General features: G+C 38.8%; 1 protein-coding gene across 8 annotated transcripts in view; it reads left to right on the forward strand.

The window, feature by feature from the left end:
* The window catches only part of MEIS2 (Meis homeobox 2), a 168,944-nt gene that overhangs the window by 43,145 nt on the left and 110,542 nt on the right, over positions 1-15,257 (forward strand). For all 8 annotated transcript variants that reach the window (XM_085550384.1, XM_085550380.1, XM_085550381.1 and 5 more), the window contains one exon: positions 8,496-8,641. In XM_085550384.1, the coding sequence (XP_085406510.1) occupies positions 8,496-8,641 (146 nt within the window). The remainder of the gene's footprint in view (positions 1-8,495; positions 8,642-15,257) is intronic.

Genomic DNA, 15,257 nt, shown 5'->3' on the forward strand with positions numbered 1-15,257 from the left:
ACTTTCCCTTTTGTGAGTTTTGCTTTTAAACTGAAGAGCATCATAAATCAGCACAAACCACAACTTTTAATGAGTAGGTCTCTTCTAAAATTGTGCAGTGCTTGCAATTCTGTTTGAACAAGACAAGGATCTGGTCTTGCACTCCTTACTCAGGTAAAACTGCCACTGACATTAATGATAATTTTGCTTGAACAGAACAAAGTGCTTGACAGCAGTTATGCCAGCATGAGGGGTGTGAGATCAAGGATGAACGTGCAAAAAAGTACATCTTCAGATGGATGTACCTTTGGCTTCTCATGCTAGCATTTCCTCCAACTACAAGGATCTTAATTGTAATATTTGCTGGTGCAGAGCTTAACATTTACCACTCTGGGAAAGACTTTCTGGACATCAGTAACCTGATCAGTACGGTCTCCTTTTGGTCTCTGCCTCTTTCTGGTTCATTGTATTGCAGGGCAGATGATAGTATCTGGCACATTCCTTGGATGACTTGAAGATAGCAGCCTTCTGTGTTTGGGGCTGAAAGATTGTGAACTCTGTGTTAGCAGAAATGCCACACAGGGGAGTGAACTGAACATTAAAAAAGCTTTAGCTTTTAGGTACTGCAGTGCAAGCAGAGTTGAATTTGAGAGCTGGGACTTAAGTGGACATTTGTCCCTACTTTCTTCCTTAATAAAATCTGAGTGTTAACTGTGGATAAGGGCATTTGGGAGATCACTAAAAATGAATCATAGAGTGCCCAGAAGAGCTTTATTATGATATACTATGAAGAACTACAGAATATACCATGTACTTTTTATGTGCTTATCGGATGCATGTATGAGTTACTGTTGCTAAAGTAAATTGTTTTTTCCTTTGCTGCAGAAGTACAATAATTCCCTGAATTAAATTGGCAAAATGAACCTCATCAAAAACTGGATCTGTGTGGTCCTTTCCGACCCCATGTTCCCATTTAATTTTCTTTTACTCCATTAAAGGCTATTGAGCAAAAAACCACAAGCTCCAGCCAGCAACGTTTGGTGTGCTGTGTTGTGCCTGTGTATTTCATTTTGAAAAATCCTAACAAAATAATGAATCTAGAAAAAAAATCTCAGTGCTTAAATCCCGACTGTCCAAACTGAGTAAAGAAAATAAAGAAATTTAAAAGATCCACAGACTGACGTCAGGTGCCAGAACTGAATCCCTGCAGTTAGGCCCAGGGAAGGTCTCCTGGCTCCGTTTGTTTGCCCCTGTGGCAGTCAGGCTGGAGGAGCTATTTTGTTCCTGATGTTCCATGTGGATGCTGCCACTGCCCAGTTAACCAGTGTGAAAATAGCGTGGAAAATAAATTATTAAACTATACTGTTATTACTAACTTGCCAGCTCTACAGAAACAAATGCAGCCACATTTACATATGTGTCCATCTGTCTGTTTTTACACTTTATGTCTTCAGCCAGTGGGTGAAATTGTTTTAATCCAAGCTGCAGTCTGATTTTTTTTTGCTTCTGATATTTATGTGTGTGCGTGCATATGTTATTTGTAGATGGACATGCATATTCCCGACAGTAGCTAGTTCTTAATTGTTCTTTTAAGTAACCTAATCTATCTGGCCGTGGCAGTTTTAACTGGCGAAAGCAGCAGAGTTCTCCATGGATAATTTTCGTTAGTTAGCAGATTGTTACCATCTCAATGTTGCTGAAATCCCTAATCTCAGGTCAGCGTGAAGCTGCAGCGGTTACAATCCTGTTGCCTGATGCAGTGTGAATGGAAGTGCTTTCTGTCAGAAACATGTGGTCTCTTCAGTGGAGAGCCTGCGTAAATCCTGTGTAAATAGAGGGAGGCTAACAAAGGATGAGCCCCTGCAGCTCAGAGCATTTGGAGCCATTTGGAGGCTGAATTTGCTAAATGCTGCTTATACCGCCTGAAAAGTTGAAGAGAAAGGAGCATAAAATCCCTTCTTTTTTCTCTTTCTGCTCCTACCCTGGGGGGAGGGTGTTAAGGGCCAGGGAAGCCTGAGGTAAGCCTATGAAGACTGTTTTTTCAGTGCTCTTTTGAGTGTGAAAAAGGTGGCATGGGTCACTGTCCCCTCTTTAATGTCGGAAAACCCACACAGTTAGTAAATGTTGCATGTAAACTAAAGCATTTCATCCCTTCTCCTGCACTCCACGGCAGTGGGCCATGAACTAGTCACTTGAAAATCGCAGAAAAATTTCACTTCAACATGTCCGGACAGTTTAGCACAGCAGGAACGTAAGAGAGATCAGTAATTAGCAGGTTGCTTTGCTGTTCCCCTTGTCTGCCCTGGAACACTTTTTTCACCTGATGTGAAAAAATGTTGAATTACAATGCACAAAACACAAACCCACTGGTTATATAAAAGGGCTTAAAATTTAAACCAACGTTTGTTAGTTTTCTTTGTAAAAAAAGATGGAACAATACATTGGCTTTCAGATATAAGCAGTGAGAATTCTCAATTCACTTCACAAATAAGCATGAGCTTTAGACATCCAACAACTGATGGCTCAAAAAGCCAGCCTTTTCTCTTAGTTCTTGGACAGGAAAGTCAAGAAAGGGGAAATGTAAAACATCACTGTTCTGAAAAAAAAAAAAAAAAAAGAAAGAAAAAGGAAAATCTAAAGATTTGAGTCACCAGTTTTACTACACGTACAGATATAAAAAGAATGTATCTGGAATGCCATTGCTACTCTTAAGTAAATAAATGTTTGTAAATGCCTATTTAAAAATGACATAAATTGATGAACACAGAAAGGTGCTTCTCCACCGAAAATGAACAGGATTTTTATCTGTCTTTTGCTTTAAATACATGTTAGATACCAAATACCGTGCTGCACTTAATGCTTTAGCACATATTTCCAGATGGTAATGGAGGCTTTTTCCTGACTGAGACAGCCATGCTGAAATATGGTTAGATCAAGCAGAACTCTTTTGTAGGTAAGGTCTAATAGTGGCCTGAGTACTTTATGTTTCCTTTCCATTTGAATTTATAGTTGTCATTAACATCTGGATTGTGTGAAATTTGTATAAATACATCTTTATGTTATTAGCCCAAAGGTTTTGTATGGCTTTGTATTCAGGATCTTCCAAAAGAACAGCAGAGAGAAGAGCAGCCCTTTATTTCCTCCCAGCTGCTAGAAGGGCTAAAAAAAAAAAAAAAAAATAGACATCTGTAGTAAGAGAAATGGTGGTGCCATCTGTATGAAATCTTCCTGTTACTTTCAGTGCAAGAGTATCCAACATCTCTTACTCTCCAAGATGCTCCCTAAAAACTTCATCTGACAGTGCGCCATCAGATGTGTCTGGTGGGGAGGGATTGTAGGGGGCTCACAACAACACCTGAGGACATCCCATTCCTCGATGGGACAAGCTGTAGTTGAGCATGCAGATCAGACTAGCATGCCTCTGAATTGCCTAAACAGCTTTCAATGGCTCCGCCTCACCTGCAGTCAAGCCATTCAGTAAACAGCTCCACTTTACTGCCAGAGTACTGGCAAGTCTCTGATCTGTTGCTTCTGGGGGTGTGAGCAACTAATTCAACTGTCATGAACAGTGGTCATTCAGATGAGGAGGAAAAAAATACAATACAACCAACAATTCATGCAAAGAGCTATGAACTGCTGAAGCTGTGAGGCTAAAATTTTATGGAATGGAGGTAAGGAGACCTCCTGAAGATTCTTTGATTCTGGAACTGAACTTCTCACTCTGTTACCCCTCCCCACATCAGAGACTGTCACATCCTCAAAACATATTCAAACAGTTCTCTATTGCTAGATTTTTTATTTTTATTTTTTTTTGACAGTGGTAATTAATCATGTTTGTTGGGTTTTTTTAAAAGATTTTTCTTTTTTTTCTTGTGATAGTGTTGATCTCAGTAATAAGCTGAACATCTTTGTTAATAATGGTTTAGAATACTTATGTCCCCAGATGGACACCTTATATGTATGAATTCTCTATATAAGTTCTCCTATAATTCTCTATACAAGTTCTCTATATGAGGATGTCTGCAAAATCTCCCCTTTGTTTTTCAGTAATACCTACATATTTGAATCCATCAGCATACTAGGCAAAATAATTACAGAGTAGTTTTCAGAGTCCTTTCATGTGGCTTTCATTTTGTTGCACTATTTTTAGTGAAATGGTGAAGTGCCTTTTTTTTTGTCCTTGTTAGATATCCCTTCTCTTCTCTCTTTTCCTCCAGCATGACAAACCATAAAGCCATAAGGGAACTCTGATGAAGACACTGAGTCCTGAAGTGTATCTTTCTCGAATTCTCTTTTCTTGCTGCTCCGCTTGTTATAATGGAAACAGAAAATATTTCTAGGAGTTTGAATCAGGGTTGTTAACTGGACTTTTTTTACTTTCTCATCACTAGGGTATCCTTTTCAGATCCCCTTTTTGTGCATAAAGAGACAACCTCTCATCTATCTTGTTAGCAAATGATGAAAAGATGATTGAAAAGCTTGATAAGCATCTTCTAAGCAGTTCTAACTTCTTGTCTCTCTGTGTCCTTGCTCTGTGAAGAACACGAACAAGGACCAAGATTGTGTTAATACTGAGGAGAAGTCTTCTGTAGGACTGTGCTGTTTTCCAATGTGTTCTTAGCTATGTGAATACTGGGATCAGCAAGTTGTCTGCCCAGGGCAGTCAGTTTGCAGCAAGCTGAATTTGAAATTATAGTGCAATGGAAACCCTCCTGTACTTACACAGTATGTTTAAAATAAATAGTAGTCTGCTTTGCTTTCAAAGCAAAATGATTTATCTTGTGGGAAGTGTCTAGTGTGGAAGCCTAATTTCCTGCTGTGTGAAGAAGCTTTACATCTCTAGCCTCCTCCATCAGCCCTCCTCCCTGGAAGAGAACATTTGTAAGAAACCCCATGTGGATCACTTTGCAACATTTCTTGTATACTTGGATGTCTACCTGTGTGATCTAGTGTAGGAAACCTGCTTTAGCAGGGGAATTGGACTCAATGATCTCCAAAGCTCCCTTCCAACTCCTATGGCAGTGATTCTGTGATACTCACTCAACCTTTCTTAGAGGTTCAGGATCACTGATATGGTCTGAAACAAGCTCAGTAATGTGCCTGAGATTCTCCTGACTTGAATCCTGTGTAGTCATTGAAATTTCCATAAAGAGAGTGCCACTTAAAATTTTTCACTTTTCTAAACTAAAGAACAATCACTTGTACTCTTTGCATAACAATAAATAAACAAATAGAGTGAGAAGGAGAAGGTTACGCTCCATATTTTTGCCATGCTGTGAAAGAAAAGGCCAGTGGACCAGTCTATGCCTAAGTTCTCCTCTGCAACACTGGGTTAACTATGCTTGTATAATTACTATTTCTGTGTGTATTAGGACCTGCCTCTGCTCTTCTTGCAAGGTACTGTTCAAGATGTGAACAGTTTATAGAAGCGCAGCCACTTCTAATGATGTTTAAAATGATTTAAAATTGGATTCATTCATGCAGCAATTAAAACATGCTGAATCCAATGTGCAGTAGAGTAACCTTCATATCTGCCAATTTTATTCCACTGTTGATAGTTTTTTTCTTCATTTAAAGTAATTCCTATTTTATTTGGATAAGGCAAAATAGGATCAAGCCCTCCATATCTGAGAATTAAATCATTCTATCTTGGAAGCATCTGTGAAGGGCTACTTGTATGATTTCTTGCAACAAGAAACAGCCAGTAATGTCAGCAGTTGTAGTGCTATTAAAGATATGACAATACAGCTTAACAGGATTGGGCCTGTAGTTCACCAGGAGCAACAAATCTTGCTGTGTGTATTCATCTGCTGAGGTAATTTGGAGGTACGATATTTGAATTTCCTTTCATGAGGTTATGGAGCAGATTAAGGAAGCACTGTCTCTTACCATTTTAACTGCTGATTAAGCTAGGAAGGCAATGGAAGCTTTAGATGAACTTTCATCTCCTGGGCTGCTATTAGCCTTTAAAACTAGGATATTAACAACCTCTCCAAAAGGTCTAAACACTGATTTAGCACGTAGGTGACTCCTGCTGAGGATACTCACAAAACACAGAGTGTGTATGTAAGGAGAAACAGGAATTTGTCTGTTCACAGAGGGAACAAGTGCTTCTGTGGTGAGAAAGGATGGAGCAGAAAGCAAGTTTTATAGCTACATGCATCCTATGCATATACACGTAGCTTTTACATACAGAGACAAAGATATCTTTATCCACACGACTGATAGACAAACAGACTGACTGACTTCAAACTTGCACTTTCAGTGCAGATTTTTCCCCCCCATCTTCGGGTACTGCTTTTCAAAATTGCCTGAGGCTACAGTACAGCACCTCAGATCCCCAAGGCCCATTGCCTGGCTCCTAATAGCCACTCTCCATCTGTGTCACATGAACAGCTGATGAGATAGCTCCAGTGTCTGTATTTTGGAGAGCATATCCACCCAGGTTAAAATGCTGGGGTTGCCAAGGAGCAGTCAGAAGCCATTAGTGTTTGTGAGAATTTGCCTTGCAGCAGTTCCTTGGCATAGTGGAAAGTAAGTGTGTGTGTGCGTGCACGTGTATGTGTGTGCTCGTCTGTGATAGAGAGGTCTGGGGTGGAGTATGGGGGGTGGGAAACGAAAAGGAGCACTTTGTAAATAACTAGCATCATACAAAAATGAGCATTTGGTTACAGTACATAGGGCTTCTGTGCTTTCTTTGATTGGTTCGCTGTGATCTGACTCTCCTTTTTCTGTCTTTAATGGAAACAAACAGAAAAGAAAAGAAGCATGAGAAAGAGCGGTGACTTTGGGGTCTTGCTCTGGTGTTTGGGCAGATGGAAAGGAGCTGCTCTGCCTTGGGGCAGGGTGGTTGTAATGAAGTGGCCTGTCAGTCTGTAAATAGTGAGGGTCATCTCTTCCATGTGATGGAGGGTATCACATTGCAGTGAAAATGGAAATGTCAATAAAATTAATCTGCCAGCTCTTTGCTGTGGCTTTTTCAGTCTCCCTGGTCCGAGAGGGTGGGCTTTTCAGAGGGGAGGTGGTGGAAGAAGGGTGATCTGGCACAGGAGGGAAGATGGAGCTGAAATGCAAGTTTTAAAGCAAATGGACTCTGTATAGCTGCAACATATTTCGTTTAGTATCGCTGTAGAGCTAGACAGGGCTGTAGGAATTAGTTCGTGAATCTATAGCATTCCTCAGGAAGCTATGGAGCGTCTAGCTCAGGCTACATTGAGCACAGAGTTTATTGTTTTAGGCTTTCTTGGACAAGGTTCTTACTTAGCATGGGATTTATGGCATTTACTGCTAATGAATGTCTATTCTTAAATTACAAAAACCACCGTCTCAGCACAATTCCCAGATGTCCTTCCAGGACCTCGGCTTCTTAAACACCAGCAGGGAGCATAAACTCTCCACTTCTCTGTTTTCCTCTTTCGTGTGGCTCCGGGCTAATGATGTGTAAGGAAAACACAGCAATCTATAAAGTCTCAGCGCTGTCCCAGTATTCTTCATTTATTTTGCATTTGATTATGCCACAAGTCGGATCTTGTTTCTTTCCTTTTTTTAAAGTTATTAGTTCAAATATTAATGTAGGAATATGGCATATATTGCTGCTCTTGATTGATGCCTTCCCAAAAACAGGAAGACGTGCTCGTATGAATTTTAAGAAAGTAGGGGTCCTGCAATGCCTTGCCAGAAGAGTTTTTCAGATACATAATTTAGATGCCCTCCAGGCAGGCTTTCAAGGCATTTTTGCTGGAGGGCAAGAAAAAATAACTATGACTGTTAAAAGTAAATGATTTTTGCTAATGCACAATTAATGCCAGGGAAAAGCACAGAAGAGAAAGATGTTGATGGAAAGTTCTGATTAAGTGAGAGCTCTACCTTGATGTGCATCTTTTTTTTTTTTTTTTTCTTTCTTTCTTTCTTTTTTTTTTTTTTTTTTTTTTTAATGATAATAATCACTGATGCAGAGATGTAGAAGTTTTCATGTCATGCAAATGCTATATGCAGGGCTGTAGTTAGTGTACGTGTTTGTGCGTGTGTATGTATGTGCGCTGGGGGTGCTACTTCTGGGGAGGGGCTCATCTGACAGTGTATTATGTGCACTGAACAGTGACACAGTTACTGCCACCTCTGCAGAGGGCCTCAAATATATAGACTACAGAACATTTAACTTGATTACTTATCGTATGTATTCAGAATGGTTGTAGGGATGCATTTACAGTGAATGGGTTTTCTTGTGGCAGGTTTTCCCACACTGAATCCTGTAATTGACAAAGAGCTATTGCACTATGTCAAGTGCATGATTATAATTGAATTAATGATATATGCATGTGTGAGACAAAACTCGTATTTGGAAAGACATGGTTTCTAAGTTTTGCATATTTGTATCAGCGCTCATATATAATGAGAAACGGTATGTGCTGATCTATCAAATCAAAATAGAACTTGTAACAGTATCTTGGTAATTAACAATACTTCCTGGCTTCTACACGTTGTTTATTTTTCTCTTGTACTTCTCTTTGTTATAGGGGATGGTTTAGACAACAGTGTAGCCTCACCTGGTACTGGGGATGACGATGACCCAGACAAGGACAAAAAGCGACAGAAGAAAAGAGGCATTTTCCCCAAAGTAGCAACAAATATCATGAGAGCATGGCTTTTCCAGCATCTCACAGTAAGTGGTGCCCAAAACCAGAACAAATTTCTGTTCATTTACCTAATGAGGTTTATTCATCATTATTAGAAATGAATTGTCTCCATAATTTTGGACCATTATTAAGGCTCAGTTACCATTACTTTTTTCTTTTTCCCCCCCTAGATTTTTTTTTTCCTTGGCTCTTGGAATCATGACAAATCTGAAAGAAACCTATATACATGTATATATATAAATATATGCACATACCTAGAGAGAGAGAGAGAGAGAGAGAGAGAGAGAGAACGAGACAGTACAAAGTCTTATCAGGGAACAACACCTACATATAAAGTAACCTCTTTTTTTCTTGTTTGAACTATTCAAGGGGGTTTCTTGCTTTAGCATGCATAAAGATATGCTTTCTGGATGTTGCCCTCTATTTACATGACCTTCATACATGTTTAGTGGCAGAGAGAAGCCCAGACTCTGTGTTCTGATATATACTGTGGAATGTTAGAGTAGTCAAAGCAGCAGCTTGCAAACTTGTTGTATGTTAATTCTATGAGAAATATAGCAGGCTTATGATTTCTTTAGTTCTTGAGCTGTATAGTAGAGGTAAACAAACACCCTTCTGGCTTCTGCTCAAGTCCATTTTTATTTATTTATTTTTTAAATGCTGCCCATACTCACATCTGGGGGAGAGAGATTAAAAATATGAAAAAGCTATACTTTTTCATGGTCTATCTTTATTGTTCTGCTTACAGTTGGGTTTATGTGTTGGTGTTCAGATGATTATTAATGCTTCACTTTGAAATCAAAATACAGTTCCACAGAAAACCTAGTAACACTTTTTGTAGTTTATGTCATGAGGCAAATAACAAAAACTGTTAAGATTATCAATTGATTTCCCTCTTTCTTTCATTGTAAAATTGTTTTTTAAGCCTTATGAAGTAACAAACCAACTGTTATTAACTACCTCTTCTCCTGAGAAGTTTTATAAATATCCCCGGTAGCTGATGTTGGTTACAGTGTAATGATTTTGGGACAAGGTACCCATTTTATTTATGATAGAGACTATCGAACTGCTCTGCTTGCAGCACAGCTAAAGGGGGGAGCAATAGATCCACATTTCTAAACCATCATTTTGATGTAAGGACATTAGTAGCAAACTAAGGTGCATTGATCTGGCCTGTGGGGTCAGGATTAGCTGGAATAGCCAGTGTCTCTGCTGGAGTAGTGGTTATTCCTGCCTCCCAGCTATGGCCATTTCAAAGGTCAGGTGCCCTGTACCCACTTGGCTCAGAGGAATTAGACAGAACATGAGTCTCTGGGCTGATTACTTAACCAAAGACAAAATAATGAGTCCTAAGCAAATACTGACTAATTGAAAGGGCTGTAAATCCATTACATATTGGTCAGGGATAATCAGGAGTATTTAATCACTTTTATCTATTCAGGAGCACTGAAGCTGCAACAGCAAAGCCCTGAACCTTGCCATGTGCTTATTATTCTCATCATTATCAAAATTACTTCACAGCTGTTCTTTGCTACATCACCTCAGCTGGAGATTTACTAACCTGTAAAATGTTTTTAATTTGTAAGTCGAGTGAGTGTGAGTGAAGGGTTTTTCATTTAGCTGCAGGGTATCTTTAGAGGAGTAATGCAGGGAGACAGCAGAAAGCATGGCCACAAATAAACCAGTTTCTTTTTACTTGTCTCAGTGTTAATCTCATTTCCCCATATGAAATCTGTGATAACTTATTCTTTTTTTCTTCTTCTTCTTCTTCTTTTTTTTTTTTTTTCCTTTTTCCTTTCTGCTTTCCTTTCTTGTGTTCCTCTTGAAAGCATTCAACACATGCTCATTAAACAGTTAACTAACTCTCACTTCTCTTGAGGAAAGTCTTCCTGGCTTTTTGAAATCCCTTTTCCTTGTTTCTGTCTTCTCTCTCCTGACCCTCTCCATTCCACATGAATTGAGGAAATTTGCCATCAGCGGTGAGGATGGCTTCACAAAAATCAAATTAAATGAACACAAAAAAGCCCCAACCCTTTTACCATCCAAGCTTTAATGAGTTTGCAGGTGTTGAAAGATTTACTGTGCTGTAATTCTCAGACCTGCAAACTGATAATGGAGACCCCTGACCAGTGCAATGTAAATTCAGAAAGATTCTTGCCATAAACACATGCAGAGAAGGAAGGGAAGAGAACTCCTGTTTTGTTTTGTTTTTTTTTTTCTTCTCCCCAAGATCTTGCACTTTTTCTCAAATTAGCTTGTCCATTCAAAGTGCAGCTCTGGCTGAGCCAGAACAGGGGAATCTGTGATGTGCAATTTTATTGTTTCAAGTAAATATCTTTACAATGGCGGTCCATGATTCAATGTGCATTCCTTCATTACTACTCTAACCTTACTTCAAATTGGTTTGTTCCTCCTTTGTGCTGTATGACCTGTTCTTGTATTACAATAATCCCCTGATGTACCCTTTTTTCTTTTTCTCTCTCTTTTAAAGAAACTAATTGAATTATCTCATTATTTTAATTTGTTAAGCAAATGTATTTTACATCTCAGGATGTGTTCTTAAAGAAGGAGCTGCTTAGGCTTTGCCCCCTGAATGGGCCATTGGTACATTTTGACATTCATGCATTCATTAAGGAGAGGAACATAAAAGAGCTCTGGTTGTATTTTTTTTCAAACACCCAACCAGCATGGAGCAACTTTTCCATAAGCCTCAGGGGTCTCTCTACATATGTTCTCAACTGCAAGCCATTGTCACCTATTCTGAATACCTCAAAAGGACAAATAAAATACTAAAGGCCAACTGTAGCAATTGTTAGCTTTTGGTCTCAATATGACAAAAATCATTAACCTCTGGTTTCCCTAGAAGGGGAAGCAGTGTCAGTCCATCTCTTATGCTATAGATTTAACTTGAAATTCCTATACGTTGTCAAATTCAAAGAGAGTAACTCAGTTCTGACTAATTGCATTTACTTATGATTTAAAATAAAGTAATGTTTTTTTCTTTATTAGGTCAGTTTGTAAACTCCTAATGTAACTGATTTTAAAAATTGATTTTCTAAAGTGGCTTTTTGAAGAGACAGGCATTTGAGCTCTGATGTTGAATGAATATATCTGACAGTCTGTGTCTTTCAAAACCATTTATACCCCCTATCATGACTTCCATTTTGCAGTGATTTTAATTATATTTGAAATAGGATACACGTACATATTTTTGTTGCTGGAAATTAAATGTGAGGAATAAGAGATTCTGTCATGTTCTTGTTCACTTATTGAGCTCTGTCTTATATTTGGAATTACAACAGTACCGGAAGATGAAAGATCTGAGGATGAATTGGTTGGAAATGCGTATGCTTTTTCTGGATAATATCCAGTGTTTAAGAAAGTAGAGGAAATCCTAGTCTGGTATTATAAGCTTTTCAATAGTACATAAAGATTACGACATCAGAAAGGTAAACCTGACATTAAGGCTGTTTTTATTTGAGTTCAAAGGTGGTTGAAGAAAAGAAACAGCAAGAAATCTGACCCAAGCCGAGAGTTTATTCATAGTTCTGGAAGACTCCTTTTCCTCTATGCCAAGGACTCCTTAGTACACTCAATTAGCCTCTCAGACATCTCTGCTTCCCTCCCTCAAGTGCTCCCCTATTTGCTCTGCAAAGAACATATTTGATCATGAAGTGAAAACAGGAAGTGCTCAAATGTATAGACACCTCCAGTTTACATCCATGTTGAGATTAGGATTTCTTACTAGCGACTATACAGAGCTTGCCCCCCTCCTTCCATGCCCTTTTAAAGGGTTGAGCACCTCTGAAATATATGTACATAATCAGAAAAGAACAAAGTTATAAAGGAAGCAATTATTCCATGAAGTTGTACCTTTAGTTGTTCATGATTCTCTGCAGCATACTGTATCAGAAACTACACTTTTGCTACATTGAAATATTTTTTTCCTATTCTTTTACAGAACTGCAGAACAGAGATGTATTTGGTTGGTTGGCTGGGTTTTTTTGGACACTTATTTGGAGTGATTCACTTTTTAAAAAATATTTTAAATTGTTTTATTTGATACAGTCTGTAAGGAGATGTAACTAAAAGTGCCATAAATAGTGATTGTAGCATGAAATTAATGATAGCATGACATTACCAGATTTCCAGCTGATATTGCTTGGGACAGCAACCCTGAAGTCAGTGCAGTTAAGCTGCCTTTTGTTTGTTCAATTCCTTGTTTGTTTTTCTTTTTTTCTTTTTTTTATTTTTATGTTTTTTTCCCCTGAAGTTCTGTCTCCTAACATTTATTTGTCATTTAGTCTGTTTTCCACAGCCTTCTGGCTGTAAACTTTGCTCTCTATAGTTTCTTGTGGAGTAGATTTTGCTTTCACATACCTCAGGGTCAGGCTAGAATAAGTTTTGCTGGAATGCGTTAAAATGAATCAATCACAGCTTTTGTACTTACCTGAATGAATTTTCTCATGATTGAAGTATTCAGGTGGCCAGACAGAATAATATCAATAGCCTTATTGAAACATTTTTTTTCTTCTATTTTTATGTGGGTGTATCTGAGAATATAATGCATCTCTGTCACATTTTAATAAATGACTTCCCAAGACTTTTGTGCAGGCAGATGTTTTATGCATTAATCACTGGCATTTCAGAGCAAACTTTCAAAATAGTTGAAACCATCTCACCTTCATAAATATCTCTGCCCATATCCTGATTTTAGGAATAATACCTAAGAGAGATTTAGGAACATAGATTGCTATTGGACACTTGCTATTGTGAAGGCATTCTGAAGATTTGTAGTACTTGTGTTGGATTAAACAGTAATGTGCTTTCCCAAGGTACACTGAGGAAAGGGATGATATCCTCTGGTAGTACTGTCAAGCTACCTGCATATGAGTTCACAGGGCTGCTGTTCCCATTTTAGCATACTGTGTAGTCAGAGACTTGGAAGAAACTCAGGTATAGTGCTATTCCATGATTTTAGGTAGGTCTGCCTATGTGCTGATGTTACAGCCAGGACCTGTCTACTGGTGTGGGGTAAACCTCTCATATTTGTATGAACAAGAAATACGTTGCCCAGTTCTGTAAAAAAAAAAATTACTGTTCTCATTTTTCAGCTGGGTAAACTTTGTGAGGGGAAGTTAATTATTTCTTCATCTCCTTTAGAAAAATCAGTATCTGAGTGCTAAAATCCCATGACTGATAGTAGTGTAGTCATCAAGATTATGGATCTGAGTATTTTTGCACCCAAAAGTTCTGCTGGTGGCTCACCATCAGACCTAGCCCAGCGGGACAGAGCTGGCAGCTGCTGCTGGGGTTTACTGCTGCTGGTGGTGATAGGCTAGTATTCCCTAATGTCAGTGGCATGCCTTCCTGTCCTGTTTGCACCAGGAAGAGTGTGGAAAATCAGAATAGAACAAAACTATGTATATTTATTTATTTATTTTATTTTATTTTTCCCCTAATGCTTCTTCTGCTCATGGTCCAAAAGACATAATCCTCTGACAACTTACAGTCCTCAGCTAAGGAATCAGCTTCAAAGATCTGAATTTAGTAACTGCCCAAAAACTCATATACCTTTTAAAGACTGTAATCTTAAAAGAAAAGGGCTGAGATAGGGTGGGGGTGGGGCTTTGTTTGTTTTAAAAATGGAATCTGAGATTAGATCTGACATTTCTACATCCACCCCCTACAGAAAAGGGAACCCAGGGTCATGGGGTGTGTGGGCCTCAAAAGCTAGCTTTGTCTCTGAGTGGTTAATCTAATCATTGTTACATAGACATCTGTTATTTCTTCTGAAAAATTGATGCTTTTGTGACACAATGATCCATCTATTTAGTACAACAGCCTGAGTAATTAAATTAAAAAAAGAATATTTTTGCTGGAGCATGTATTATAAAACTCCCATACCTCCCTGTACCAGCAAAAAGGCTGGAGTGAGAGGGAGAGGGAGGTGGGGAGTGGGAAGGGAGCGCTTTAAGCCCGGCATTGTTTTCTGCTCGCTTGAGGAAAACATCTGTGAATTGTTTGAACTGAACCTTACCAGGGACTGTCTGAATCTGTGTCATCTCTGTTTAATTTCAGGAAATGATGTCACAGTGCATTAAATAACAATGCTGTGTGATTTATTTTTACTTGTACATGCTGTCCTAAGCATTTCTGTTACATGGCAGTGTTTTCAATTAACTGCAAGCTTTCAGTTTAAAAAATATATTCCATAATGCTTTTTTGGTTATGGGTATTGGGAGGCTGGATGTTTTAGGGGGTCACCAAGGTTCAGGGCTGTCGGAGGGCTTCGGGCCCATTTGTCATGTGCTTATTTGTAGTTGGGACTGGATGTCAGCACTCCCGTCACCCATGGCAACCTCCAGGACCGTTGGTTTGTTACAAAGCGTGTCTGTGGAGGAAAAACTAAATATTCCCAACCTATCCATCAAAAGACCCATTAGATAGTTATAGCGAGGCCTGCGTACTGTAGCTTCTGCCTTTATCAAACTTTCTGCACTCCCCCTTCTTCTGTAAAAGAATAGAGGACATAAGTCAATTCTGTCTGCCATCTGTCGCCTTTATAGCTGTTCCTCAAATTAAAGAGACAGTCCGAAATTTAAATAATCTGATAGAAGCATAGAAAGCCCATGTGTAAAT

Source organism: Coturnix japonica, chromosome 5, assembly GCF_054131305.1.
Source record: "Coturnix japonica strain WE chromosome 5, WE-NBRP24, whole genome shotgun sequence".
In the NCBI taxonomy this organism is placed as follows: Eukaryota; Metazoa; Chordata; class Aves; order Galliformes; family Phasianidae; genus Coturnix; species Coturnix japonica.